General features: G+C 39.0%; 1 protein-coding gene across 1 annotated transcript in view; it reads right to left on the bottom strand.

The window, feature by feature from the left end:
* The window catches only part of ap1g2 (adaptor related protein complex 1 subunit gamma 2), a 66,729-nt gene that overhangs the window by 21,048 nt on the left and 18,981 nt on the right, over positions 1-26,700 (bottom strand). The window contains exons 5-11 of the mRNA XM_028793724.2: positions 20,821-20,917; positions 20,121-20,197; positions 19,948-20,043; positions 4,077-4,157; positions 3,894-3,992; positions 746-801; positions 507-620 (exon numbers count right to left, since the gene is read on the bottom strand). Coding sequence (XP_028649557.1) covers positions 507-620; positions 746-801; positions 3,894-3,992; positions 4,077-4,157; positions 19,948-20,043; positions 20,121-20,197; positions 20,821-20,917 — 620 coding nt within the window. The remainder of the gene's footprint in view (positions 1-506; positions 621-745; positions 802-3,893; positions 3,993-4,076; positions 4,158-19,947; positions 20,044-20,120; positions 20,198-20,820; positions 20,918-26,700) is intronic.

The raw sequence follows: 26,700 nt of genomic DNA, 5'->3' as shown, positions 1-26,700 counted from the left end.
CAAGGACATGACATTAGCACGATTTTAAAGGCTATCTGACATAAGTGGGCGGAGGGGTCTGAAGTTAAATGGAAAGCAAGTTTGAGGATCACTGAAAAAAGAGGACAATGTTGTGAGAGAAATGGACTGGATGCGAGATCGCGGAGTCCTTTAGACAGCAAGTAAAGAAGCAGGTATGCCATCATTCTAGACAGACAAGAACAATCAAGGGTGTGTAGTTAAAACCAGGATGGGCAGCAAATATAATTTTTGTTTTATCCTCCTTTGTTGTTTTGTGTCCTCCCTGTGTAACTCAAATCCATGTATGCATTTTTTAAAATAAGGAAGTCAAATTTGATTGAATAGCATATCATGCTGCTGGCATTATTGTGGGTAGGGAGACTACAGACTTCAATAGGGTGCTTTCTATTTAAAAAATTAACACTTTAACCACCAATCTACTATTAAACAATTAATTTTTGCTTCCTACATATCAGTGATCTGGAGATGTTTTTTCAAAGACTCACCTCTTGACAGATGCATCAGTGTCTTTGAGACAGTCAACAATTGTTCCTCTGTGTCGCTGGACTGCATTATGGTCTGTCTGCACCATCTTTAGCAGGGATGTCATAGCAATATAGCTGCAATATCAAACTGGAATTGAGAAGGGCATACAGTGTATAGACTCAATAACATTATAGGAAGCATGAAAGACTAAAAGAAATGAAAGGCTAGTAAAACGTATTAAGTAATTTGGCTTACTTACCGAATGTTCTTGTCACTATTTAACAAAAATCTACCAAGGATGTTCACAGCAAGAACCTTCAAAGTAAAACAATTTTTATCTATTTTTTATTCATTTTCATGAAACAGCTTCTAATCTCATTATACAGAAAAATATTCTGATAATTATGATAATGTTATTTTTAATTGAGAAGAACAAATATACAGAATTTATGAAGTCTGATCAAAATACAAGCATTTTATTTCTTCGACTGTTCAAAACAGTAAATATATAAATCATCATGCCATAGTAAATATTCTAAAACTTCTTTAAACTTTGCTCCACTGTGTCACCCTCTAATGTTACTGCTTAACAGTTAAAGGAGACTGGGTTTGAATCCCCTTGGTATTGTGTTAGAATGGTTCACTTGTTATCTTGTTTGGCAGAAAGAACACATCACCATTGAAAGGTACAAGTTAAATACAATACAATACAATACATTTTATTTTTGTATAGCCCAAAATCACACAGGAAGTGCCCTTACTTGTTTTTTTCTGGAGCCCTTTGAAGGTAAATTCACGGTCCAACTCTGTTCTTGATCTACCTAGTACCTCTGGGTACAATTTTTAAAGTTAGAAAGTTCTATTTCAAGGCCTCTCATTGTATTCATCTTGTATTATCTCACTGCACCAAATGCTTGGATGACATTCAGTGCTCGATGTATGAACATTATTTGCAGCTAAACATTGGTAAATCAGATACTGTTGTTGCGTCAGTAGACCATGCTAGATAAAAAGGGCTTGCATTACTCGTTCTATTGTTACTGGATAGTTTATTCAGCTTTCCTCTTTAGTCATTAATATGGGAGTCAAGTTTGGCCATCTCTTTTTCTTTGGCCTCTGTTTGTAAGCATTTTTTTCACTATCTTAGAAACATGTCATAACTTATCATATCATTACTTCCATCTATACAAGATACTAAGAAGTTACTCTATGTTGTCACCCATTTCACCAAATCTGATTGTTGTTCTTCCCCAATAGATCATCCAAAAGCAACGATAAGTCCAAAATAGTGCTGCAAATGTATTTATTCTGCGGTGGGTTGGCACCCTGCCCAGGATGGGTTCCTGCCTTGTGCCCTGTGTTGGCTGGGATTGGCTCCAGCAGACCCCCGTGACCCTGTGTTCGGATTCAGCGGGTTGGAAAATGGATGGATGGATGTATTTATTATTAGAACATGGAAGCTGGATTAGAACTGAAGCAGGATTTTTATTTTGAACATTTGCCTCTGTATAGGTATAGGAATCCCAGTACCAATGCTACTTTTTGTGGTTCTTTATCTGTTGGAATGTACTGTAGAATCAGTTTATTTTATTGCTACTTGCATAGTAAAGCGATTTGCTTTTATATTTTCACAGATTTGAGATGTTTGCTTTGCACTAAGAGATTCTTATATCAAATGCTCGGTCCAGGTTTAAGTTGAGTCTTTTGGTTTAGTTTTCATAGTTTTACAATGAAGAAATAGCTTAACATGGAACAAGCACTCAACAGACATTATCATATTAAAATCACGTTCCCCAGAACACTGCAAAGTGGGACTATTTCTCCAAACCCCTGGTGACAACATTCACTTGAAGGCTGATACATTATTGAATTTAGAATTCCCCATGTGGCTAATCTTATGTAATAAAAGTAAGAGTGAGAAGCAACAAACTTAATTTGTAATCAGTAATATATTTGGACACAGTGTTCACAAGCTCCTATATTTGGATTAGCAAAAATTAATCTCAATGTGAAATGTAAAGCTGGTCTGATTAGTGTTGGGCACTACAATTCTCTTTACTGACTTGATTGTTTAGAACTACGTGTTTAAGTGAATTGATCTACTTGATTCATTACTAGGATCTATGGCCGGTGTCAAGAAAAAAGCTTTAGCACAGGGATGGAATGATCCCCTTTCAGTTCAGTTTATATGACATATGTAAAGTTACAATGAAAAAAACAATCTTTAAACAATATTTAGAACAATAAATTTTGATAACGTTCAGTGTGACTGCAATTTAATTTATTAAATGCACAAAGAAGCCTCCCAAAATGAATTCTACAAAATTGTATTACTGTAATACATTTTAATATAAACATGCTCTGAGAGTCACGGGAATCATGAACCACACAAGGTACTTATACATGTTGTCATCATCTGCCTGGAAACGAAAAATACTGATGACATCAGTCATGACACCTAGCACAAGTGTTGTGCTCAGTTGAATCCATTTGCTCTTACCCACAAATCAATTCATATGACTCACTGAAAACAGCTGTTGAAAAAAGGATGTTTCATGTGCTAATTGCTTATCAGTTGGCCTGAGCTGCAATAGAGTACCACTAGCAAAAGAAAGTAAGCTAATGTCCTTAAAATGAAAAAGCTGTGAGATGTGAAGGATCACTGGATAGTTTTTTCACTGTGGCAAATTAACATGCAACTTTTCTCACTATATTCGAATATATGTTTTTTATGAAAAATTTTCATGCACTGCGAAACCAGCATGTTAATGGTCCGCATGTACCTCATGACAACATACATTATTATTGCATCCTTGAGTTCCTGGTAATCTCTATCACTGCTAAATGGTAATGTTGAACTGGCTTGGGTTAAATGAACAATGGTGTGTGTGTGTGTGTGTGTGTGTGTGTGTGTGTGTGTGTGTGTGTGTGTGTGTGTGTGAACATACCCTGTGTGATGAGATGGTACCTTGTTGAGGGCTGATCCATGCTCTGGACCTGTTAATCCTAGAATAAGCTCTGGTTCCCTGTGAAAGTTTACAGGATCAACCAGGTTTGGTAAAAGGAATGGATAATGAGTATTTTTTAATATATCCTCAGTTTTAAATTAAACTACAAAGGGAAATTTCTGATTAATCATCATTCTGTTTAATCATTAACTTTCAAAATAATGAAACATATTTAAGTATAAACTACTTATTAACATTAAAATAGCTTATGAACAGATGTCAGTATTAGTGTGAAAGATCAATTCATTGATAACCTCAAAGGATTTAAAATAAATACTGTACTTTAAATCCTGCACTAGAGGTGACATTTTTAAAGAATGCAAACTTAGAATATATTTTACATTAACTATAGAACTAAGATTCAGTTGTTTTCTGACAACCCACAATAATTATGCTTACCCGCAAGCCACTTTCTGATCTGATATCCATTATTGTCAGTACTGTTTCATATAAAATTGCATTCCCTGCATTTTTGCTAGTATCTGTGTTTGTTGCCACCTATGCAATGACAAAAGGAATTAATAAGATAACAATAGATACTAGATAACATACAACATGCTAGATATAACGACACCCACTAACCTGTGCCAAAATATCATTCATTGCTTCACTGACTTCATCATCATTTTGTCCTAAAATTCTCATTAAGCACAGCATCTGCACCTAAAATATCAAAATATAAAAATATATCAAAAATCATATTACATACAGTATATATAAATTAATGTAAAACAAGAGAAATACAAGAACGTGAATAACAGATACAGGATAGACATAATTGATCTTAAAAATGTTTAATAAATTTGAAAAGACTCATTTATCCAGCCATCCATCCGTTTCTCTGCCCCACATATCCTGGGCAGGATTGCAGAAACAGAAGAAATGACTCATTCACTAAAATCCCATAAAAAATCTCATTCTTCAATAGTGCATAAAGAGTAGGATCCATTATTAAATCAAAGCAACTGCTGAAAAATACTATTAAATGTCCCGATTTCTCGTGGCATTTAAAAATATCTTTTAACATATCTTACATATGTTTATCATTACAAAGAAACCTGAAAGGATATATACACATTAAGAAGGAAGTATGAATAAGCTGGAATTAACTTTATGCTTGAATGGTATAAAAAGCTTTCCCTTTAAGACGTAGCCTAGAACAACCAAAACTTGTAATTAATGCTGGATGCTTACTGCAACCATACCAAACGTCTGATGTACAATAAGAGATTCACTTTTATTTTTGGTACAAAATATTTAAGATATCAAGTACTTAACACTATATTGGATCAGGAAATTTTCTGTTTAATACTAACCCTTCTTAAAATCTTGTGTATAAACTCACATTCTTGTTTGTCATCAATGTCACTATTCTGAGTAGGAACAGTTAAGTATCCTGTTATTCCACTACATTCCAAACAGACAATGTGCAGAAAGGAGGAGGTCTGAAAGTGCCAGTCCACTGAGCCTCAAATGTACATTACTGAACCACAAATGGAGCAGGAGCATGGCAATTATAACAGGAAGGTTAAGGGCTAAGTATGCAAACAAAGCAATAATATGCACACTTTAATTTATAATACAAAGAGTGAACCTTGGTGAATGAAATTCTAAAAGGTGTTTGATGCATAAATTGTTTCCACAATGATTGCTATGGAAAATGTTTTCTGGAGAAACAGTGTAAAGGGGACTTGGTGCAATATAAAATATACTGTAGTACCTTAGCATTGATAGACATTTGGAGGGTGGATTGGAGCATAGGGCGAGGAGCACTATAGTTTGGTGTTTATCAGACAGTATACACATTCTTGCATCTGTGCTTATTGTATACATAAGGCAACTGTGATCATTATTGCACTTTCCCAAAACTACCTCATTGAGTCTGATCTATAGTTGTCCTTCAGCTGAGACCATCAAGGCAACTTCTAAAGGTGGAAGTCATATAACATTTCATAATTGTTACCTTAACTTGAGAAACGCCAAGTCTGGTTATGCAGTGTTTTAATATTTTATCAAGAAGATGTGAAGGCTGTTAAACTAAAGTTAAACAGTCACATCAACAAACTAAACAGACTGGCAAAATCTCTTTTCAACCAAGTTGTTAAATGACAAAACTTTTTTTGAATCAAATTTCTAAAAGAAGAAAAATGTTATAGAATAACAAAGAATACAAATGAAACATCTAATAAAAAACTCTCTACATATGACATCATATCCTCCAAATGAGACAGACCTATAAATAAGAAAGATACAGAAGAGATAGCAATGGAAAAGAAGAAAAAGAAGGCACCAGATCACAGCTATTGAATGTTGTGTAGGTGTGTAGGTAGGTACATAGATACTTTGTTACACATTGTGAATTTCCCCTTGGGATTAATAAAGTGTAATACCCATACAGTAGATAATGAGCAATTTCTGTCAGTACTAGAATTCTGCTACATATCACAGTATACTATGTCTGGCCTATATTCCTAGTCTACAACAGATTAATTCATTACTTTATATATGTGAAAAAGGTGTGAAAAAATGCTATAAACAAAGAATGCTTTCAAAAATGGAAGTGTTAATCATTTATTTTCATCAATCAACAAAATGCATTTTGTGAATTGATAACAATAAACAATCATTTATATTTCTGAAAGCATTATTTGTTTACTGCATTTTTTCACACCTGGCTAAAACTTTTGCACAGTACTGTGTATTTACCCACAAAGTCAGTAATAGAAATGATAAAATTCACTCTGACACATAATCTATTCTCTTTTGGACAGGATTGCTACTTGCAACAAATGGGGACTGCAATGGGATGTCGGTTTGCACCTCACTAAGCAAATCTTTTTATGGCAAAATTGGAGGAAGATTTCATGTCAATGTGCATCGTAAAACCAATGTTGTATCTCCGTTACATAGATGACATCTTCATAATCTGGACTGCCAGTGAAAAGGACCTCCTCCATTTTCATAATGAATATAATTGTTTTCACCCCAACATAAAGCTGAAGCTGAATTACTCAAAAACAGAAGTCAGCTTCCTTGACACCACCATTCAACTGAAAGACAACACCCTTGTAACTTCTATTTTTCACAAACCGACAGACAGACGGACCTACCTGAAAAGTGATAGCTTCCACCCCAAGCATATAAGGCGCTCCATTATTTTCAGCCAAGCAATACGGTACAATCGTATTTGCTCATACCCAACAGACCAGGATCAACAACTGCAGGAGCTCAGACAAGATTTCATCAGACAAGGTTACACCCCGAAAACAACAGACACTCAAATAAGAAGAGCTACTGCCATACCCAGAGACAACCTTCTGGAATATAAAAACAAAGACAACAAGGATCGCATCCCCCTTGTTGTCACCCACAACCCACATCTTGAAACACTTCAAAAAATTATAAAAGAACTTCAGCCAATACTAAACAATGACCAAACACTGAAAAATGTATTTCCTGAACCTCCCCTCCTGGCATACAGACAACCACCAAACCTTCAACAATTAAATGTCCGAGGCTCCCTAAGTGAACCAACAGAAAATGGCACATCTCCATGCCTACAGAAAAGATGCAAAACATGTGCCCACATCTATGATACAGACCGTATAGTTATACCACACTGCCGACTTGAACATCACATCAAGGGATCATTTTCCTGCAGATCATCTAATGTAGTCTACCTAATTTTCTGCATGAAATGTCCTGACACTGCACTCTATGTGGGAGAAACTGGACAAACACTCCGCCAGAGAATGAATTTACACAGGTTCCACATTAAACATGGCCACACAGATGTTCCTGTGGCGGCCCACTTCAAAAGCCATGGACACTGTGAGAAGGACTTTAAAGTCACAGTGCTTATGGGCAACTTCAAAACACAGCAAGAGAGAAAAGAATGGGAAGTTAAACTCATGCTAAAATTTAATACTTTACAACATGGATTGAATAAAGACAAGAGTTTTATGGCCACATATGAGAATTGTTTACATCTCTCAGAATGACAGACAACCTGTCTACAGACCCACATTGTTTTGAAAAAACTCATTACAAACTTCAAAAGACTTTGTTGGACAGTTATCTTATCCAGAGATCTTGACATTGTTCTTTTCTCTCTTGTTAAATTAACCCTAGCCTGAATGAATCTATTAATTTTTTACATTCAAAATTTCTCATTTAAATATTTACCAATGTTGTTTCTTGTCCTAGAGTGTGTATATAAACATAGGAAACTCCAGTTTCTGTATTACATATTGCCTGAAGAAGGGGCCTGCGTTGCCTCGAAAGCTTGCATATTGTAATCTTTTTAGTTAGCCAATAAAAGGTGTCATTTTGCTTGGCTTTTCTATATATAAATATAAATATATATATATATAAATATAAATATATATATATATATATATATTCACTCATGGCATTCGTAGTCTGAATCACAATCTGATTTTATGGGTGGTTACCTACCAGGTAACGCTTGTGGTTGGTCAGCAAGTCGGCTAACATCCGCCACGGTGCCCTCTTTCAGTTGCGAGAAGCAGATCATAGAATGGTTGAAATTGTTTTACTGTCAAATGATGCAAAGACTACACAACATGTGTGTACGCCTGATGAGCCCACCATATATTATATATATACATTATATAATTTTGGTTCTGTACATTACCACAATGAATTTTAAATGAAACAACTCAGATGCAGTTGAAGTACAGACTTTCAGCTTTAATTCAGAGGGGTAAACAAAACGATTGCATAAAAATGTGAGGCAACTAAAGCATTTTTTTAACACAATCCCTTCATTTCAGGGGCTCAAAAGTAATTGGACAATTGATTCAAAGGCTATTTCATGGGCAGGTGTGGGCAAGTCCGTCGTTATGTCATTATCAATTAAGCAGATAAAAGGCCTGGAGTTGATTTGCGGTGTGGTGCTTGCATGTGGAAGATTTTGCTGTGAACAGACAACATGCGGTCAAAGGAGCTCTCCATGTAGGTGAAAGAAGCCATTCTTAAGCTGCGAAAACAGAAAAAACCCATCCGAGGAATTGCTACAATATTACGAGTGGCAAAATCTACAGTTTGGTACATCCTGAGAAAGAAAGCAAGCAAGCACTGGTGAACTCAGCAACGCAAAAAAGACCTGGACGTCCACGGAAGACAACAGTGGTGGATGATCGCAGAACCATTTCCATGATGAAGAGAAACCCCTTCACAACAGCCAACCAAGTGAACAACACTCTCCAGGGGTTAGGCATATCGATATCCAAGTCTAAAGAGAAGACTGCATGAAAGTAAATACAGAGGGTGCACTTCAATGTGCAAGCCACTCATAAGCCTCAAGAATAGAAAGGCTAGATTGGACTTTGCGAAAGAACATCTAAAAAAGCCAGCACAGTTCTGGAAAAACATTCTTTGGACAGATGAAACCAAGATCAACTTCTACCAGAATGATGTCAAGAAAAAAGTATGGAGAAGGCGTGGAACAGCTCATTATCCAAAGCATACCACATCATCTGTAAAACACGGTGGAGGCAGTGTGATGGCTTGGGCGTGCATGGCTGCCAGTGGCACTGGGACACTAGTGTTTACTGATGATGTGACACAGGACAGAAGCAGCCGAATGAATTCTGAGGTGTTCAGAGACATACTGTCTGCTCAAATCCAGCTAAATGCAGTCAAACTGATTGGGCAGCGTTTCATGATACAGATGGACAATGACCCATGTAAAAACATAAAATGATGTAATTGAACAAAATGTATGTGTGTACAGAAAATAGGACAGAATGATCAAACTTGTTTGTGTTTTGCGTACGTGACAAAAAGCATGTATACTTTCTGGAAGTTTTCTTTTGATGATGTGTGTGACAAGAAAATATACCTTTAGGGTAATGACTTTACAAAATTGGAAAAATACAATGAGTCAGGACGCTATTTTTATTGCTTACGTGGTCAACGATCAGGAGATTAGAAAGGTATAAAAGAGCAAGGACATCTGCGCTCGAGGCAGATGAAGTGCGGTGTCCTAGGACTGTGTTTCTCTGTCATTTTACCCTTGTCTGGTATGTATCAATAAAAGGTTTTGACTAATTTTAATTTTCTTCTCTGTCTTCAGTCACAAAAAGTGTCCACAGTTTTTGGCGCCCGGACGTGGGGCAAGAGACGGCCGGTCGACTCCTCCAGCGAGACCATTTCAGTGATCCGTCTTACCAGCGGACTGCCGTCAACTTGAGCTCCGGCAGCAGAGCATGCAGCTCCGGCAAAAGTTAGGACTGCCCTGTCCTGAAACAGTTCTTGCGTGAGGAGCCCCTGGTCTCCTCTTTGCTACATCCACGGTGACTGAACGGATTTCCAGACAGAGCTTGCACACTTCCAGGCTGGGGTAAGCACCGGGGGATTTCCGAACATTTTTTATTTTCTAAATAACGGGAGGGCGAGTTTCCTGTTGACCGTCTAGTCATACTCATATCTCAACGGGTTGCTTAAGGTGATGGAGACTTGACCCAAGCAGTTTGACGCATACGAAAGGATACTGGCCTCACCCATATCCTAGACTCGGCTGGACGTATTGATGTAGTATTCTGCTGAACCGAATCGGACACGAAGTCACCTGAGCTGGAATCCGGGGATGTGAGCGGACAGGCTAACGGGACGAGTAACGGGGTGGTATATATATATGTATGGAAATATAAACCGAAAAAGAGCACAGATTGCAGGATTGCTGTTAGGACGGAATAAATAAATCTACATACGGAATAAGCAACAATACCGTGTTCTCCTGGGAACTGGGACAGGACCGATAGTTAGGTGTCTCCCCTTGGGAAAAAAGAAGGGAACAGTAAGGGAACAGTGAGTGGCACACTTAATACCTCGCTGATTCATACGGACAAGGGATTAGGCGAATCAGTATATAGTTGGAAAATTAAATACAGGACCCGGGAGGGCAAGGGGACATAATGGGAACTTATAACAGTAAGCCTGTTAATCGCCGCACAGGGGGATCAAAATCATTAATGCTGGAAGAATTATTTTCGGAGGATCAACAGACGCCCCGTAAAAATGGGTCTCCTAGGAAATTTATAGAAAAGAAGACAGGTTTAGATTTCAAGAAGGCATGTAAGAAATGGAATAGACAGAGTGGTGGGCGTTGGCCGATAGAGGGGACAGGAGATGTAAGTGAAATACAGGAAGTCAGGAAGATCCTGTGTAGGAATAAGCAGGGTTGTTATAATAGTGGACCGTATCGAATGGATATGTTCGATAGATGGGAATTAGTAATAAAAGACAGAAATTTAGAAGCAGTACAGAAACAGAATGAATTGTTGCGGGCAAATGAGGGAAAGGCTAAAAAGGAGAAAGAGGAATTACTAATTACATTACAGAAAGTTCAGATAGGCACTGAACCACAGGCAGATGGGAGGAAAAGGAAGAATAATCCAAATAAAGACCCCCTTTATCCTATTATTTTTTCCCCTCCTCAGTACCAACCTCAGGCACCTCCATTATCCCCTCCTCTATCCCCCATTCCGACTGCCCCCCCTGCACTACAACTAGCAGAAGTTTCCCCTGATGATTCCCCAGGCACAGATCACTATGACCCCTCTACCCATCGTGATGACCCACCCTGTACTAGACAAACCCCCGTCTCCAAATGCACTCGAAGTCAAACCTCCACTCACAAACCAGCTCCAACTTTTTTCTCTTCTGATCCTTCACCTTTACTTACTTGCTCTTTAATAGAAGTTCCCAATCCTCATTATAACCCTGCCCATCCAGCTGGACCCCAAAATCCCACAACAGTTATGATAAATCGGAACTGGGACATCCAAGAACTAAAAGATGTCGTGAATGCACTTCCAGATCCAAAGGAAGTAGGAGGACTAAAATTTGTTGAACAACTTGATCAGTTAGATAGCATGTATAAGCCTAACGCTGCTGAATGGACCCAGGTACTTCGTCGAAAGCTTGGGACCACATGGGCCACTGTTAGCAGGGGTGTCCGCAATGACGTTCCATGGGTACGGAACCCAGCTTTAACTCGAGGACAGGGGATAGGTGGAGAAGGCGAATTTAACCCACAATGGGAGGCGTTGAGACAAAATATTGCAGAAAAATATAAAAAAGGAACGGACTGGTCCCTTATTTCTGCTGCAAAACAAAAAAGAGACGAGACGGTTGATGAATGGGCACATAGGATTCAAGACCTTATGGCTAATCACTCGGGCTTGGAAAATGTTGATGACCGCACTCGAGCTGCAGTTCCACCTTTTGTTTCCGGTTTGCGCCTTGATATACAAAACAAGGTCCGCACTTCCTGTATTGAGTGGGAAAGTGCCACGTTTGATGAAGTCAAACGACATGCTGAACATGCCGAAAAACAAACTAAGCAGAAGGAATCGGACTCTCATGCCAAATTATTGGCAGCACAGATGAACTATTATACCAGGAATGCTCCTGACCAAGGTCGAGGATATGGCTTTAGAGGACGAGGACGAGGAAGAGGACGAGGTGGTTTTAGAGCTCCTCCTGTTGACCACAATAAGAATCCTTTTATTCCCTCTCCCTTAAATTCCAATGCTAATTCCTTCTCTTGCTACGCCTGTGGTGAAACTGGACATTTTCGTCGGGAGTGCCCTCACAGACAGCAACAGCCCCCACCTCCCCTTATTCCACCTGTTTTCTCTGACACCCCTGACCAACAATACTGGCCATAGGAAAACGCAGGGACCTCCAGCCACTCTTTTCAACTACCTTTGCTCACCCATAATTCAGAGACTGATCCTTTACTGACATTGTTCGTTGATGGCACTGAGACTATTTTCTTAATCGACACTGGTGCCACTCGATCTACCCTCTCGCTGGCAAAGGTCCCTGCCTTGAACGAAACTGTTACTGTGCTTACTGCTTCTGGACAACCTCACCTTCTTCAAGTATCAAAACCTCTTCAAGTCCAGTCACGTCCTGGCGGACATACCTTACTGCATCGTTTTCTTTTGAATCAGCTTTGTCCAGTTAACCTTTTAGGAAGAGATCTCATGACAAAACTTTCTCTTTCTATTTCTATGACTGACAAAGGTTTTTTCTGTTCAACCCCCAAGTTGTTGTGTCAAATTACCCCTTACCCCAAACCCTCTTTTGCAGCATGGACTTTAGATATTTCCCCACACACCATTCTCCTCAAAGCCCTACACTCTTTTTCCCCTTGTCTCTTTCCCAATTTACAGGCCCCTGACATTTTACACTGTACTGCCCAATACTTCCCTATAGAAGTAGACACCCCCTGGCTAGAATCTTTCCTTACTTCTGGTACTTGCCCCGAAACCCTTCACATCTCCTGTGTTTTTATTTCATCCACAAAGGCAGCTGCTTCTGTTCATCTTACATGCTCACAGCACATATATTATCTTGGCGGCACAGTGCCTCATATTTCCTTAGCTAAATCACGCACTGTTAAATGGGGGGAAATAGGACCATGGGTAGAAAAATGCCTTGAAAGAACAGACTGGTTACAAGTTACTCCAGGTATTTTTGATACTCCTGACCGTTTAATAACTAAAGTGGTGTTTCAAACTGATTTTTTAGTACATCGCGCTTTGTGCCGTCCTTCCTCTTTTGCTTGTTCATTGCAAACCACTTTCCCTTCTTGGCTCTCTATGCTCCCTGATTCACTATGGTCCCAGGGAAAGAATGATTATGGAAGGATAGCCCATTGTGAGCCTCTGGTGATCCACCCGAAATCCTCCTTCCGCCCGCACCGTGCCCAATATCCTCTGTCTCCCGAAGCAGAGGCTGGCATCTCCGCCGTACATTCCGATCTCGTCAAACGCGGTGCCATTATTCCAATCGAATACTCTCCAGTCAATTCCCCCATTCTACCTGTAAAAAAGGCTGACGGTTCATGGCGTTTCGTACAAGATTTGCGACAAGTAAATTCTGCCATCTTCCCTAGGGCCCCTATCGTCCCTAATCCTTCCACTATCCTCTCTACTATCCCTCCTTCCGCTCGGTACTTCTCCGTTATTGACCTAGCTAATGCTTTCTTTTCTATCCCTGTTCACCCTGATTCTCAATTTTGGTTTGCTTTTACATTCCAAAACCGCCGTTGGACATGGACCGTCATGCCTCAGGGATACACTGAAGCCCCTTGTGTTTATGGACAAGCTCTTGCCCAAAATTTAGAAGGCTTTTGGCCGGAAAGAGGTAGTACATTGATACAGTATGTAGATGACATAATGATATGTAGCGCTACGGAAGAAGATTGTACAAAAGATACCCAGAAATTGTTGCTGTTTCTGGGGGAAAATGGCCATAAAGTTTCTAAAGTTAAGCTGCAGCTAATCAAAACAACTGTAAAATATCTAGGTCATGACATTATGTATGGAACAAGAGCTCTCTCTAGCGATCGCATTACAGCCATCCAAAATCTTCCTAGACCGGTCACAAAACAACAGGTTATGTCTGTTTTAGGTATTCTGGGCTACTGCAGACAGTGGGTTCTAAATTTTACTGAAAGAGCACAGCCGTTGCAACAATTGGCTAATACTCCTGGCATCCCCCTTTCTGGCCAGGTCCAATGGAATGAACAGGCTGAGAAGGCTCTCTGTAACCTCAAAACTGCTCTTCTATCTGCGCCCGCGCTTGGTTTGTCTGATCATTCTCGTCCATTCACTTTGTTCGTGGACGAAAAGCAGGGATTTATGAATGCAGTACTGACGCAACAACATGGAGATAAACAAAGACCGGTGGCTTATTTTTCTAAAAAACTGGATCCAGTGGCCGCAGCACTTCCTCCGTGTCTTCGTGCTGTGGCTGCAACAACAGAAGCTGTATTAGCAAGCACGGATGTAGTTCTCATGAGCCCCCTAACAGTTAAAGTGCCTCACGCTGTACATTCTATCCTAGTACAAGCCAAAACTTCACATCTCACTACTGCTAGGGCAATACACTATCAGAATGTACTTTGTACTTTGTCAAATGTTACAATTGAAAGATGCTCCACTTTAAATCCAGCCACTCTTCTCCCAACTAACAACGAAGGAGAACCACATAATTGCCATGACGAAATAGCAAAGGTTGTAAAACCTAGAGTAGATCTACAGGAAACACCTTTAGAAACTGGAGAAATGATTTTTGTGGATGGATGTTCCTTGCGATTGAAAAATGGAGCACCCTCAACCAGTTACGCAGTGGTCCAAGGGGACCGCCTGCTGGAAGCAAATCGAATTTGATCAAGCTTGAGTGCACAGGCAGCTGAACTCGTAGCACTCACTCGAGCATGTCAGCTGTCCGAAGGGAAGATCGTAACAATTTATACGGATTCCAGGTATGCTTTTGGAGTCTGCCATGATCATGGAGCACTATGGAAACTAAGGGGATTTAAGACCAGTACTGGCAAACCCATCCAACATCAGAAATTGATCGAATCCCTTTTAGAAGCTATAACCAAACCATTGAAGCTAGCGATTGTTAAATGTCAAGCTCACACAGGAAAACAGGATCCTGTTAGCAAAGGAAATGAATTAGCTGACCACTTTGCTAAAGAGGCTGCATATAATAACACACCAATTTCTTTATTCCAACAGAGAAATGACCAGGACCCTGATAATCAAATTATTTCTTTACAGAGTGCAGCCACGGATATCGAAAGGAGAAAATGGTCCAAAGAAGGGTCCCTCTCTGATGGAGTCTGGACTCATAAACACACTAACAAACCTTTTCTTCCAAAAGCCTCTTTCCCAGGAATGGCAAAAATCGCCCATGGCCTCGATCACGCAGGTAGAGATGCCATGGTTCGAGATGTTGAAAAACATTGGGAAGCTGTAGGTTTCTCTACATATGCAGAGCAATTTTGCAGACGCTGTGCAATATGTCAAAAGTTTAATGTGGGAAAAGGTACCCAGGTAAGTCCCGCCGTTACCCCTAATCCAATGGGTCCGTTTGAACACCTCCAAATGGATTTCATTGAACTAACCCCGTCTAAAGGGTACCGATATTGTCTTGTGATTGTCGATGTGTTCTCCCGTTGGGTAGAGGCTTTCCCTTCAAAACACAACGATGCCAAAACAGTAGCTAAAGCACTAATTAAAGAGATTATTCCAAGATGGGGTATCCCTCAAAAGTTACAAACAGATAATGGCACTCATTTTGTGAACTCCGTTATAAATGAATTAACCACCTGGCTCCAAATTAATGTGCACCATTATTGTAAATACCATCCCCAAAGCGGAGGCATCGTAGAACGATGCAATGGCACTTTAAAAGCTAAACTCGCAAAAATTTGTGAACAAACTAATTTATCATGGCCGGATGCACTACCCTTAGCTTTAATGGGACTAAGGGGACGGACACACCGACAACTGGGACTATCGCCGTTTGAGATTCTGACCGGACGTCCCATGCCCATTGGCATGGTTGTAGGAAATGTGAATTTGCATACTGTGGACAATGATCTTCTCTCTAGTCTTGCAGGTTTGCGAACCTCGTTGAAGGAAATCCACCAGCAGGTTAATCAAGCCTGGAGGACCAGCCCCCTTTCCAAGGATTTACCAATTCCCTTGGGCACCTGGATCCTGGTTCGAGATACTCGGAGGAAACACTGGCATCAGCCTAGGTGGAGAGGACCATTCCAAATTCTTCTATCCACACCACATGCAGTGAAAGTTGAAGGACTGCCTGCCTGGATCCACGCATCACATTGCAAGAAATGGCTATCTTAAAAATACTTTTTCTGTTGACTGTTACCCGCACCCTCTCAGGCTACCCAAGGATGGGTGGTGATCTCTATCTAAGTACTTTACTGCCTCTATGGAAAGGGCATATATGCTACATGAGGAGCACATGTCTCGTATAGCTTCTTCCATTTTCTCCTCCCCATCCCCTTTTCCCCCCCCTTCCCCTTCATCAACCATTTCAATTTAATTATATTGCCCACATCATTTTGTTCAAAAAGGGAGGAGTGTAAAAACATAAAATGATGTAATTGAACAAAATGTATGTGTGTACAGAAAATAGGACAGAATGATCAAACTTGTTTGTGTTTTGCGTACGTGACAAAAAGCATGTATACTTTCTGGAAGTTTTCTTTTGATGATGTGTGTGACAAGAAAATATACCTTTAGGGTAATGACTTTACAAAATTGGAAAAATACAATGAGTCAGGACGCTATTTTTATTGCTTACGTGGTCAACGATCAGGAGATTAGAAAGGTATAAAAGAGCAAGGACATCTGCGCTCGAGGCAGATGAAGTGCGGTGTCCTAGGACTGCGTTTCTCTGTCATTTTACCCTTGTCTGGTATGTATCAATAAAAGGTTTTGACTAATTTTAATTTTCTTCTCTGTCTTCAGTCACAAAAAGTGTCCACACCCAAAACATACAGCCAAAGCAACCCAGGAGTTTATTAAAGCAAAGAAGTGGAAAATTCTTGAATGGCCAAGTCAGTCACCTGATCTTAACCCAATTGAGCATGCATTTCACTTGTTGAAGACTAAACTTCAGACAGAAAGGCCCACAAACAAACAGCAACTGAAAGCAGCTACAGTAAAGGCCTGGCAGAGCATTAAAAAGGAGGAAACCCAGCATCTGGTGATGTCCATGAGTTCAAGACTTCAGGCTGTCATTGCCAGCAAAGGCTTTTCAACCATGTATTAGAAATGAACATTTTATTTCCAGTTATTTAATTTGTCCAATTACTTTTGAGACCCTGAAATGAAGGGATTATATTAAAAAAATGCTTTAGTTGCCTCACATTTTTATGCAATCGTTTTGTTCACCCCTCTGAATTAAAGCTGAAAGTCTGTACTTCAACTGCATCTGAGTTGTTTCATTTAAAATTCATTGTGGTGATATACAGAACTAAAATTAGAAAAAAGTTGTCTCTGTCCAAATATTTATGGACCTAACTGTGTGTGTGTGTGTGTGTATATATATATATATATATATATATATATATATATATATATATATATATATATATATATACAGTAATCCCTCCTCCATCGCGGGGGTTGCGTTCCAGAGCCACCCGCGAAATAAGAAAATCCGTGAAGTAGAAACCATATGTTTATATGGTTATTTTTATATTGTCATGCTTGGGTCACAGATTTGCGCAGAAACACAGGAGGTTGTAGAGAGAGACAGGAACGTTATTCAAACACTGCAAACAAACATTTGTCTCTTTTTCAAAAGTTTAAACTGTGCTCCATGACAAGACAGAGATGACAGTTCTGTCTCACAATTAAAAGAATGCAAACATATCTACCTCTTCAAAGGAGTGTGCGTCAGGAGCAGAGACTGTCATAAAGACAGAGAAAACAAACAAATCAATAGGGCTGTTTGGCTCTTAAGTATGCGAAGCACCGCGGCACAAAGCTGTTGAAGGCAGCCCTTTGAGCTTTTAAGTATGCGAAGCAACGTGCAGCATACTTAAAAGCTGCACACAGAAGGTAGCAACGTGAAGATAATCTTTCAGCATTTTTAGACGAGCGTCCGTATCGTCTAGGTGTGCGAACAGCCCCCCTGCTCACACCCCCTACGTCAGGATCACAGATAGTCAGCGCAAGAGAGAGAGAAAGAAAAGTAAATTGGGTAGTTTCTCAGTCATCTGCCAATAGCGTCCCTTGTATGAAATCAACTGGGCAAACCAACTGAGGAAGCATGTACCAGAAATTAAAAGACCCATTGTCCTCAGAAATCCGCGAACCAGCAAAAAATCCGCGATATATATTTAAATATGCTTACATATAAAATCCGCGATAGAGTGAAGCCGCGAAAGGCGAAGTGCGATATAGCGAGGGATCACTGTATATATACAGTCATATGAAAAAGTTTGGGAACTCCTCTTAATTTTTTGGATTTTTGTTTATCATTGGCTGAGCTTTCAAAGTAGCAACTTCCTTTTAATATACCGTATGACATGCCTTATGGAAACAGTAGTATTTCAGCAGTCACATTAAGTTTATTGGATTAACAGAAAATATGCAATATGCATCATAACAAAATTAGACAGGTGCATAAATTTGGGCTCCCCAACAGAGATATTACATCAATACTTAGTTGTGCCTCCTTTTGCAAATATAACAGCCTCTAGACGCCTCCTATAGCCTTTGGTGAGTGTCTCGATTCTGGATGGAGGTATTTTTAACAATTCTTCCATACTAAATCTCTCCAGTTCAGTTAAGTTTGATGGCTTCCGAGCATGGACAGCCTGCTTCAAATCATCCCATAGATTTTCGATGATATTCAAGTCAGGGGACTGTCACGGCCTTTCCAGCACATTGCACTTCTCTCTCTACATGAATGCCTTTGTAGATTTCAAACTGTGTTTTGGGTCATTGTCCCTGCGTAACTTCAACTTTGTGACTAATGCTTGAACATTATCCTGAAGAATTTGTTGATATTGGGTTGAATTTATCCGACTTTAACAAGGGCCCCAGTACCTGAACTAGCCACACAGCCCCACAGCATGATGGAACCGCCACCAAATTTGACAGTAGGTAGCAGGTGTTTTCCTTGGAATGCGGTGTTCTTCTCCTGCCATGCAAAGCGCTTTTTGTTCTGACCAAATAACTCAATTTTTGTCTCATCAGTCCAAAGCACTTTGTTCCAAAATGAATCTGGTTTGTCTAAATGAGCATTTGCATACAATAAGCAACTCTGTTTGTGGCATGAGTGCAGAAAGGGCTTCTTTCTCATCACCCTGCCATACAAATGTTCTTTGTGCAAATTGCGCTGAATTATAGAACGATGTACAGATACACCATCTGCAGCAAGATGTTCTTGCAGGTCTTTGGAGGTGATCTGTGGGTTGTCTGTAACCATTCTCACAATCCCGCGCATATGCCGCTCCTGTATTTTTCTTGGCCTGCCAGACCTGGGTTTACTTGCTTGCTCATTTTGCCCATTTTTTATAGGAAAGCAAAACCCATTCAGCAGAAGCATTTTAATATACTTATAAGTAGTTAAATTCCAGTAGATGAAATATGTTACACCTAAAAGCACTGTAACTTTACTATCATTACCATGCAGATGATGTATTTAGCATTATTTTCACTTCTTGCAGATTTTATTACTAATAATGGTAAGTGGTATTCCTGTTTGTATTTATTAATGTTTTGTTAGAAAGGTGACACACATATTAGAAATTGAAAGTACTGTATAAAGTGTATGTAGGGGACACACTTGTGTTAGGAAATGCTCATGGCAGTAAGTCCAACAGACATTAGGTGGTGAAGCAGTTACATAATTTTTGGCTTTACATACTATTTCAATCCCCCTGTCCCTGCAAAATCTGTGACTCAAATTGTATATATTTATAGACACACTCATAAAATCACACAATAGGAAAAGATGGCTTTGACTTAAGGTCTGTCCTAAAGGCACTGTAACTTTACCATTATTAACAGGAGGCTTTCAAATTACCACTGTTGAAATCTAAAAGACAAAACTACTAATAAGTCAGAACATTCACCTGCAAAAATGGGTCACTGATTCCACCTACATTATGTTCAGGGGAGTAACCTGACATGATTAAATTTTTCATGATCTGAACCAGCTCGGGTACTACCTGAGAAAAAAAAAGAAAACAATTAATTTGAGTAGATGCACAGAAGAATAATAGAAGAGCAATAGAGATGTTCATACCTTTTTGAATTTGCACGTTGCTTCTGGGTTTCGTACGCACATTTCTGTTATCAGCACAACTGCACTGTGAAGTACACCTGTTATGAAAATACAGAATAGCTTAGAATTGTTGTGAAAGATCAGAGTGTCAATTCTTCATAAAATGCATAAAAATATTATTATAATGACTTGGAAAACCTTCCAGTATTGTATGTTTTACATTAGTAAAATAGATTACCCATACTGTGCTAACAAACATAGAAAATTTTCAAACCCTAAATTACAGTATACTCCTGGTCTAAGCAAAGCAAAAACAGGATTACATTTCTAAAAGAAGAAGCAATAAATTTGATGTTTCTGCAATGGATGAAAAATGTACAGATGCACACACAATGAGGGAGAGAATCAACTAGAACAAATATAAGGAGTGGTAAGAAAAAAAAAAAACATGCACAGAACTACAAAGACAACTTGAAAGGAAATTAATCTGAATCCTGATCATGAAAAATATAATGTATGTTATATATATTTGCAAGTCTGCACATAATGTTATAAGGGTGACAGCACATTAGAGTGGAGACACACTTAAGAAAAACAAGCATCAAAATATAGGCATGAAGAAGTAAGAGCTTACGATAGAATATATGAAAATGCAAGGAGAAACACAAAATAAATAAGTAAATAAAAAAAAACAAAGTAAACAATTCTAGATCAGCAATACCATGATTCTTTCCTCCTAGCAAACTCTCTGCAGCTGGGATATAGAGTTCAATCAACTCTGGAACCTTCCTCACAACATGTACTGCTGAGAGTGCTGCCTAAAGGGAGAAATCATCATAAAATCATTCAATTAAAAATCACCAATAGCTTTAAATGCAAAGTAAATCTGGACAGGTCATAAAATCTTATGTTATGCTGAGGCTCCAATTATGAAATTTGTCAGTCACCTCTCTTCCCAAAGCATCAAGGAAATAAAATGTGATTACTGGGCGTGTCAAAATTATGTTAACATTTGAATGGCAGAAACAATTTATTCACAAAACGTACTTCATATGTGCAAGATGATTTACAGGAATGTCTCAACCTGTTCTTCATCATGTTCAACACACAAAAACAAACAGGCAACAGTACCATTTAAAGCCCGGACACACATTTCGCAAGGAATAGATGATACCACAGTCCGTATTCTGTCCTTCAGGTCATTGATATCACGAACTTTCCTGCCATACACTTTTGCCGTTTACGGGATTCGAACCGGCCACCTTCCGATTGCCAGTGCAAATTCCTAGCCTCAGAGCCACCAGTCCTCATTTTTCTCAGGAGCAATTTGTACTACAGAATAGGACACTGAATAGTACTGGCAAAAATTACACAAAAATTATGCACACAAGAAAAAAAGTGTGTGAATTATTTAGAAGAGCTATTTATAGCATGTAACAAACAAAGCTAAAATGTTTAATAAAGTTGAATTTAGGTAGTTTCACCATTTTACCTGAAATAGTGTATCGTTTAATGTCAGGGACATGCAGGAAGGGGTGGCTACAGTGACTCGAGCTTCTGACACTTTCCCCTCTTTTTCCTCAAGTGCTCATTTATCCCGATTATACCTAATTTATTGTTTCAAAGCACAAATGCACGCCTTTGTTGTAAAAAAAAGAGAAAAAGCAGCGATAAGCAATATGCTTTGTTAAAGCTAAGTAAGCTACTTCATACTATCCCATATAAAAATAAAGTATAGTCTATAATAATCATTGCTATTAACTCCATAAAGAATTTACTAAATATTTGTGTGCTGGCCTTGTTGGGTTTGTATGACATAGATGGTGACTGTAATGTCTACACACAAGCATGCAAAATTTCACTTTGCCAGATTTTCAAGCAGGCTTGTAAAAATTATTAGCTGCTCCATACTTCAATAAGTATTATTGAGATTTATATAAAAAAATATTTTTACAGCATACAGCATTTTCTGAACATCAACTCAAATGCATTACAACCAAGCAAAGCATCATTAAACCACAGGTATCTGTGAGAGAGCACCTCTGTGTCAACGTAAGTGTCTGCTCATTCTGAGAGGAAAGAAAGGAACTGATTATGGTATTTCATTTGAGCACAGTTGGGTCAGGTCTGCTAACAGATCTCAGGGTATTTCATTCTGCAGTCATGTGCCCAAACAATAGTGCCCAAGCAATGTTAGGTATATTCAAAGAGTTTGATGTTAATTTAGTGTTTCCAACACTGCTTCAATTTCTGAAATTCTATGGCACACTGTCTATATCAACAGCAGCCACTGAAAAAAATATTTTCCAAGCTCAATTCAGTTAAGACTAAACTCAAAAATCTATGTGGAGATGCTTATCTGACTTTCCAATTCTGCAGAGGAAAATATCACTATTAACAAAGATGATAATTGCAATCTATCAAAACTTGGGATCTAAAAGGCCTTGGTAAAAAACTGAAAACCCGACAACAATTAGAAAGCAAACAGGTATTAGTGTTTTTGGTATTGAAAGAATTAAATATGTAAAGTACTGTATTATCTAAAACCATGTTACATTGTGCTTCAGGGTTCTTGATCATAATAATTTCACTTTTCCTTGCCAAACATCAATGGTGATATATCTTCTGGAATATTTGGCTGACACTAGGAACTTTATGGAGGAAAAAAATCTTTGATTTGATGTTTTATGATGTGGACTCTTGCTGTTAATATTAACTTGGTATTTACTTGTAACTAGATTTTTTTTTATTTGCTGTTTTTTTTTTGTATTTTGCTGTTTTTGCTTGTTAAGATACAGTATGTTGTATTAGGAAACTATATTCACAGTAATGAAGGTGATCTAACATAATCAACAATCAAGGTCAGATATTTTTTGCCAAGGTTGTTAATATTATAATGCCAGTGAAGTTACATCCAAGTGACTTGTGAATTAAAAACACAGAAATTTTGTGTCCAGGATTAAAATACTGTATAACAAATTCTAAAATGTTCTGTGCTCCTTCTCCCCTTTTAAGCCACTGCCCACCAAAAGGTTTGGGCTTGTTATTGCTTAATATGCTAACATTAGCAGGTTGTTTTGCATAGTTTTACCTTTGTGGCCTATTTGATGTTATTTAGTAGTATACAGAATTTTTTTATTTATATCTGTGTGGTACATTATAATAATGAAATCCAATGTTGAGTGGTCTAGGAAAAATGAATGTTTACCTTAATGTGTCTTATTTCAATGTAGCTCAATATCACTAATGATGGTGGGCTTTACATGTTAATGCTTTTTTGGAAGTGTTGAGCATAATGCCCAATCTGATTTGTGCTGTTTCAATGCAGTTTTTTTTTAATCATTATAAATAAAAGTGCAACATCATGAGTTTAAAAAAACATTTATGAGTTGCCTCGAAAGCTTGCATATTGTAATCTTTTTAGTTAGCCAATAAAAGGTGTCATTTTGCTTGGCTTTTCTCTAAATTCATAATGGCTAACACGGTACAACACCCTAGTACTATAAAATATTCAAAAAAAAATCAACTGTTAAGAAAAGTGGTATTTGCTAGTTTCTGTAATCTGAAATATGATCAATTTCTTTTGTTTAGAAATAGAGTTATAGGCAGAAAATGACACCTGTAAAGGTGTTTAGTCCCATGTAGGGACCAAGCATACTGGGTAACTAATTAAAATATATATTAATAAGTTTATATTATCAGTAAGCAAATGTACCTATTGTATTCTATAACTACTGTATAATGCTATATACTATAACTACTATAAAACAAGAAAAACAGGAGTGTTACTGTACAGTCAGAATGGGTTAAAATGAGGGAAGTCGTGTTTTACTAACATGCTGGAATTCTATTAGAAGGTAATAAAACAACACGATCAGAGGGGTGCATGTAATATTATCATGAGAGGTTGGGAATCTAACTAAAAACAGGGGGGAGTTCAGGTTGTAGAGTGTAAGATGGGTGCAGAACTGGCTGAAACAAAGGAAGCAGAGGATTAAGATGCAAGTAACCTTTTCAGAACTGGGTGAAGTTAGGAGTGGCATCTGTCTGGGGTGAGTGCTGGCACAGCTGCTATTTTTAATATGTATACACATTATCTGGATAGGGACATGAATAGCAAGCTGGTTAAGTTTGTATAGGATATCAAGCTAGGTAGATTGGTAGATAATATAGAATAAATTGAATTCTTACAGGGAGAAATGGACAGCATAATGGCTTGGGCAGATTTGTGGCAGATATAAATTAATGACAGTAAATATAAAGTATTACATGTAGGAAGTAAAAATATTAGGTCTCAATACACAATGGAAGGTCGAAAATTGCAAGTACTGCTTATGAGAACGAATTAGGAGTCATGGTGCAGGGGATGAATTATGAGCAAATATTAAAAGAGATGAGCATTTTCAATTTAAACAAAAGAAAATTAAGAGGATACATGATTGATATGATTAAAATTATGAAGGGAATTAGTAGAGTGGATTGAGACAGTGACTTTAAAGTGAGTTCAACAAGAACATGGGGACACGGGGACACCGTTGGAAACTTGGTATGGGTAAATTTTGCACAAACATTGGAAAGTTTTTCTTCAGGTACGGAACAATAGACACTCAGAATAAGTTACCAAGTAGTGTGGACAGCAGGATTTTATGGACCTTCAAAACTCAACTTGATGTTATTTTGGAGGAAATTAAGTGGATAGGATTGGCAAGCCTAGTTGAGCTGACATGCCTGTTCTTGTCAAAATTTTTCTAAGTTTCTAAAGCTGCTAGAACCATTAATTAGACTAGATTAGATACATTTTATTAATCGCAAGGGATAATTTAGATGCATACAAAAGCAGAAACAAACAAAAAACAAGGATACAGACTAACAGGACAAATAATAAAGTCATTCAATCAAAAAATAAGTAAATACATAAATAAACAAATGTATATTGTGCCAAAATTTGATAATGAACTTACAGAGTATGTCGAGAGGAAGCATTGATGAAAGTAAGTTTATAGCAGTGCTGTTTTTTTACTTCTCTAATGGCGTCAGCTAATAGAAAAACTAAGTGCCCAGCTGCCAAAAACCTATGCTCTTTTCATAATTATTGTGCTTTCCTAATAAATGTTTAGATAGATAGACAGATAGACAGACAGACATACATAAAGTATCTATCTATCTATCTAAGGGGAAATTCACATACTCCAGCAGCAGCATACTGATAAAAACAATGCTAATTAAAGAGCAATAAAAACACAGTGCAAGTTAAAAAGTGCAAGGTGGAGAGTGCGAGGCAGGTATTAACAGTCAATAAAATTTTATCATGTTAACGTTTACCCCCCCCCCCCCCGGAATTGAAGAGTCACATAATGTGTGGGGGAGGAACGATCTCCTCAGTCTGTCAGTGGAGCCGGACAGTGACAGCAGTCTGTCGCTGAAGCTGCTCCTCTGTCTGGAGATGATACTGTTCAGTGGATGCAGTGGATTCTCAGTGATTGACAGGAGCCTGCTCAGTGCCCATCGCTCCGCCACAGATGTCAAACTGTCCAGCTCCATGCCTACAACAGAGCCTGCCTTCCTCACCAGTTTGTCCAGGAGTGTGGCATCCCTCTTCTTTATGCTGCCTCTCCAGCACACCACCGGGTAGAAGAGGGCGCTCACCACAACCGTTTGATAGAACATCTGCAGCATCTTATTACAGATGTTGAAAGACGCCAGCCTTCTAAGGAAGTATAGTCGGCTCTGTCCTCTCTTGCACAGAGCATCAGTATTGGCAGTCCAGTCCAGTTTATCATCCAGCTGCACTCCCAGGTATTTATAGGTCTGTACCCTCTGCACACAGTCACCTCTGATAATCACGGGGTCCGTGAGGGGCCTGGGCCTCCTAAAATCCACCACCAGCTCTTTGGTTTTGCTGGCGTTCAGTTGTTGGTGGTTTGAGTTGCACCATTTAACAAAGTTCTTGATTAGGTTCCTATACTCCTCCTCCTGCCCACAATAGCAGTGTCGTCAGCGAACTTTTGCACGTGGCAGGACTCCGAGTTGTATTGGAAGTCCGATGTATATAGGCTGAACAGGACCTGAGAAAGCATAGTCCCCTGCGGCGCTTCTGTGCTGCTGACCACAATGTCAGACCTGCAGTTCCCAAGACGCACATACTGAGGTCTGTCTGTAAGATAGTTCATGATCCATGCCACCAGGTATGAATCTACTCCCATCTCTGTCAGCTTGTCCCTAAGGAGCAGAGGTTGGATGGTGGTGAAAACGCTAGAGAAGTCCAGAAATATACAGTAATTCTTACTGCACCACTGCCTCTGTCCAAGTGGGAGAGGGATCGGTGTAGCATGTAGATGATGGCATCCTCCGCTCCCACTTTCTCCTGGTATGTGAACTGCAGAGGGTCAAGGGTGAGGCGGAACCTGTGGCCTCAGGTGGTGAAGCAGCAGCCGCTCCATGGTCGTCATCACATGTGACATCAGGGCGACAGGCCTGAAGTCATTCAGCTCACTAGGACATGATACTTTTGGGACTGGGGTGATGCAAGATGTTTTCCAAATCCTCAGGACTCTCCCCTGTTCTAGGCTCAGGTTGAAGATGCGTTGTAGAGGACTCCCCA

The sequence above is a fragment of the Erpetoichthys calabaricus genome, chromosome 2 (genome assembly GCF_900747795.2).
Source record: "Erpetoichthys calabaricus chromosome 2, fErpCal1.3, whole genome shotgun sequence".
Taxonomy (NCBI): domain Eukaryota; kingdom Metazoa; phylum Chordata; class Cladistia; order Polypteriformes; family Polypteridae; genus Erpetoichthys; species Erpetoichthys calabaricus.
Note: the sequence above shows the minus strand (reverse complement) of the source record. Positions and strands in the feature narration are given on the sequence as shown.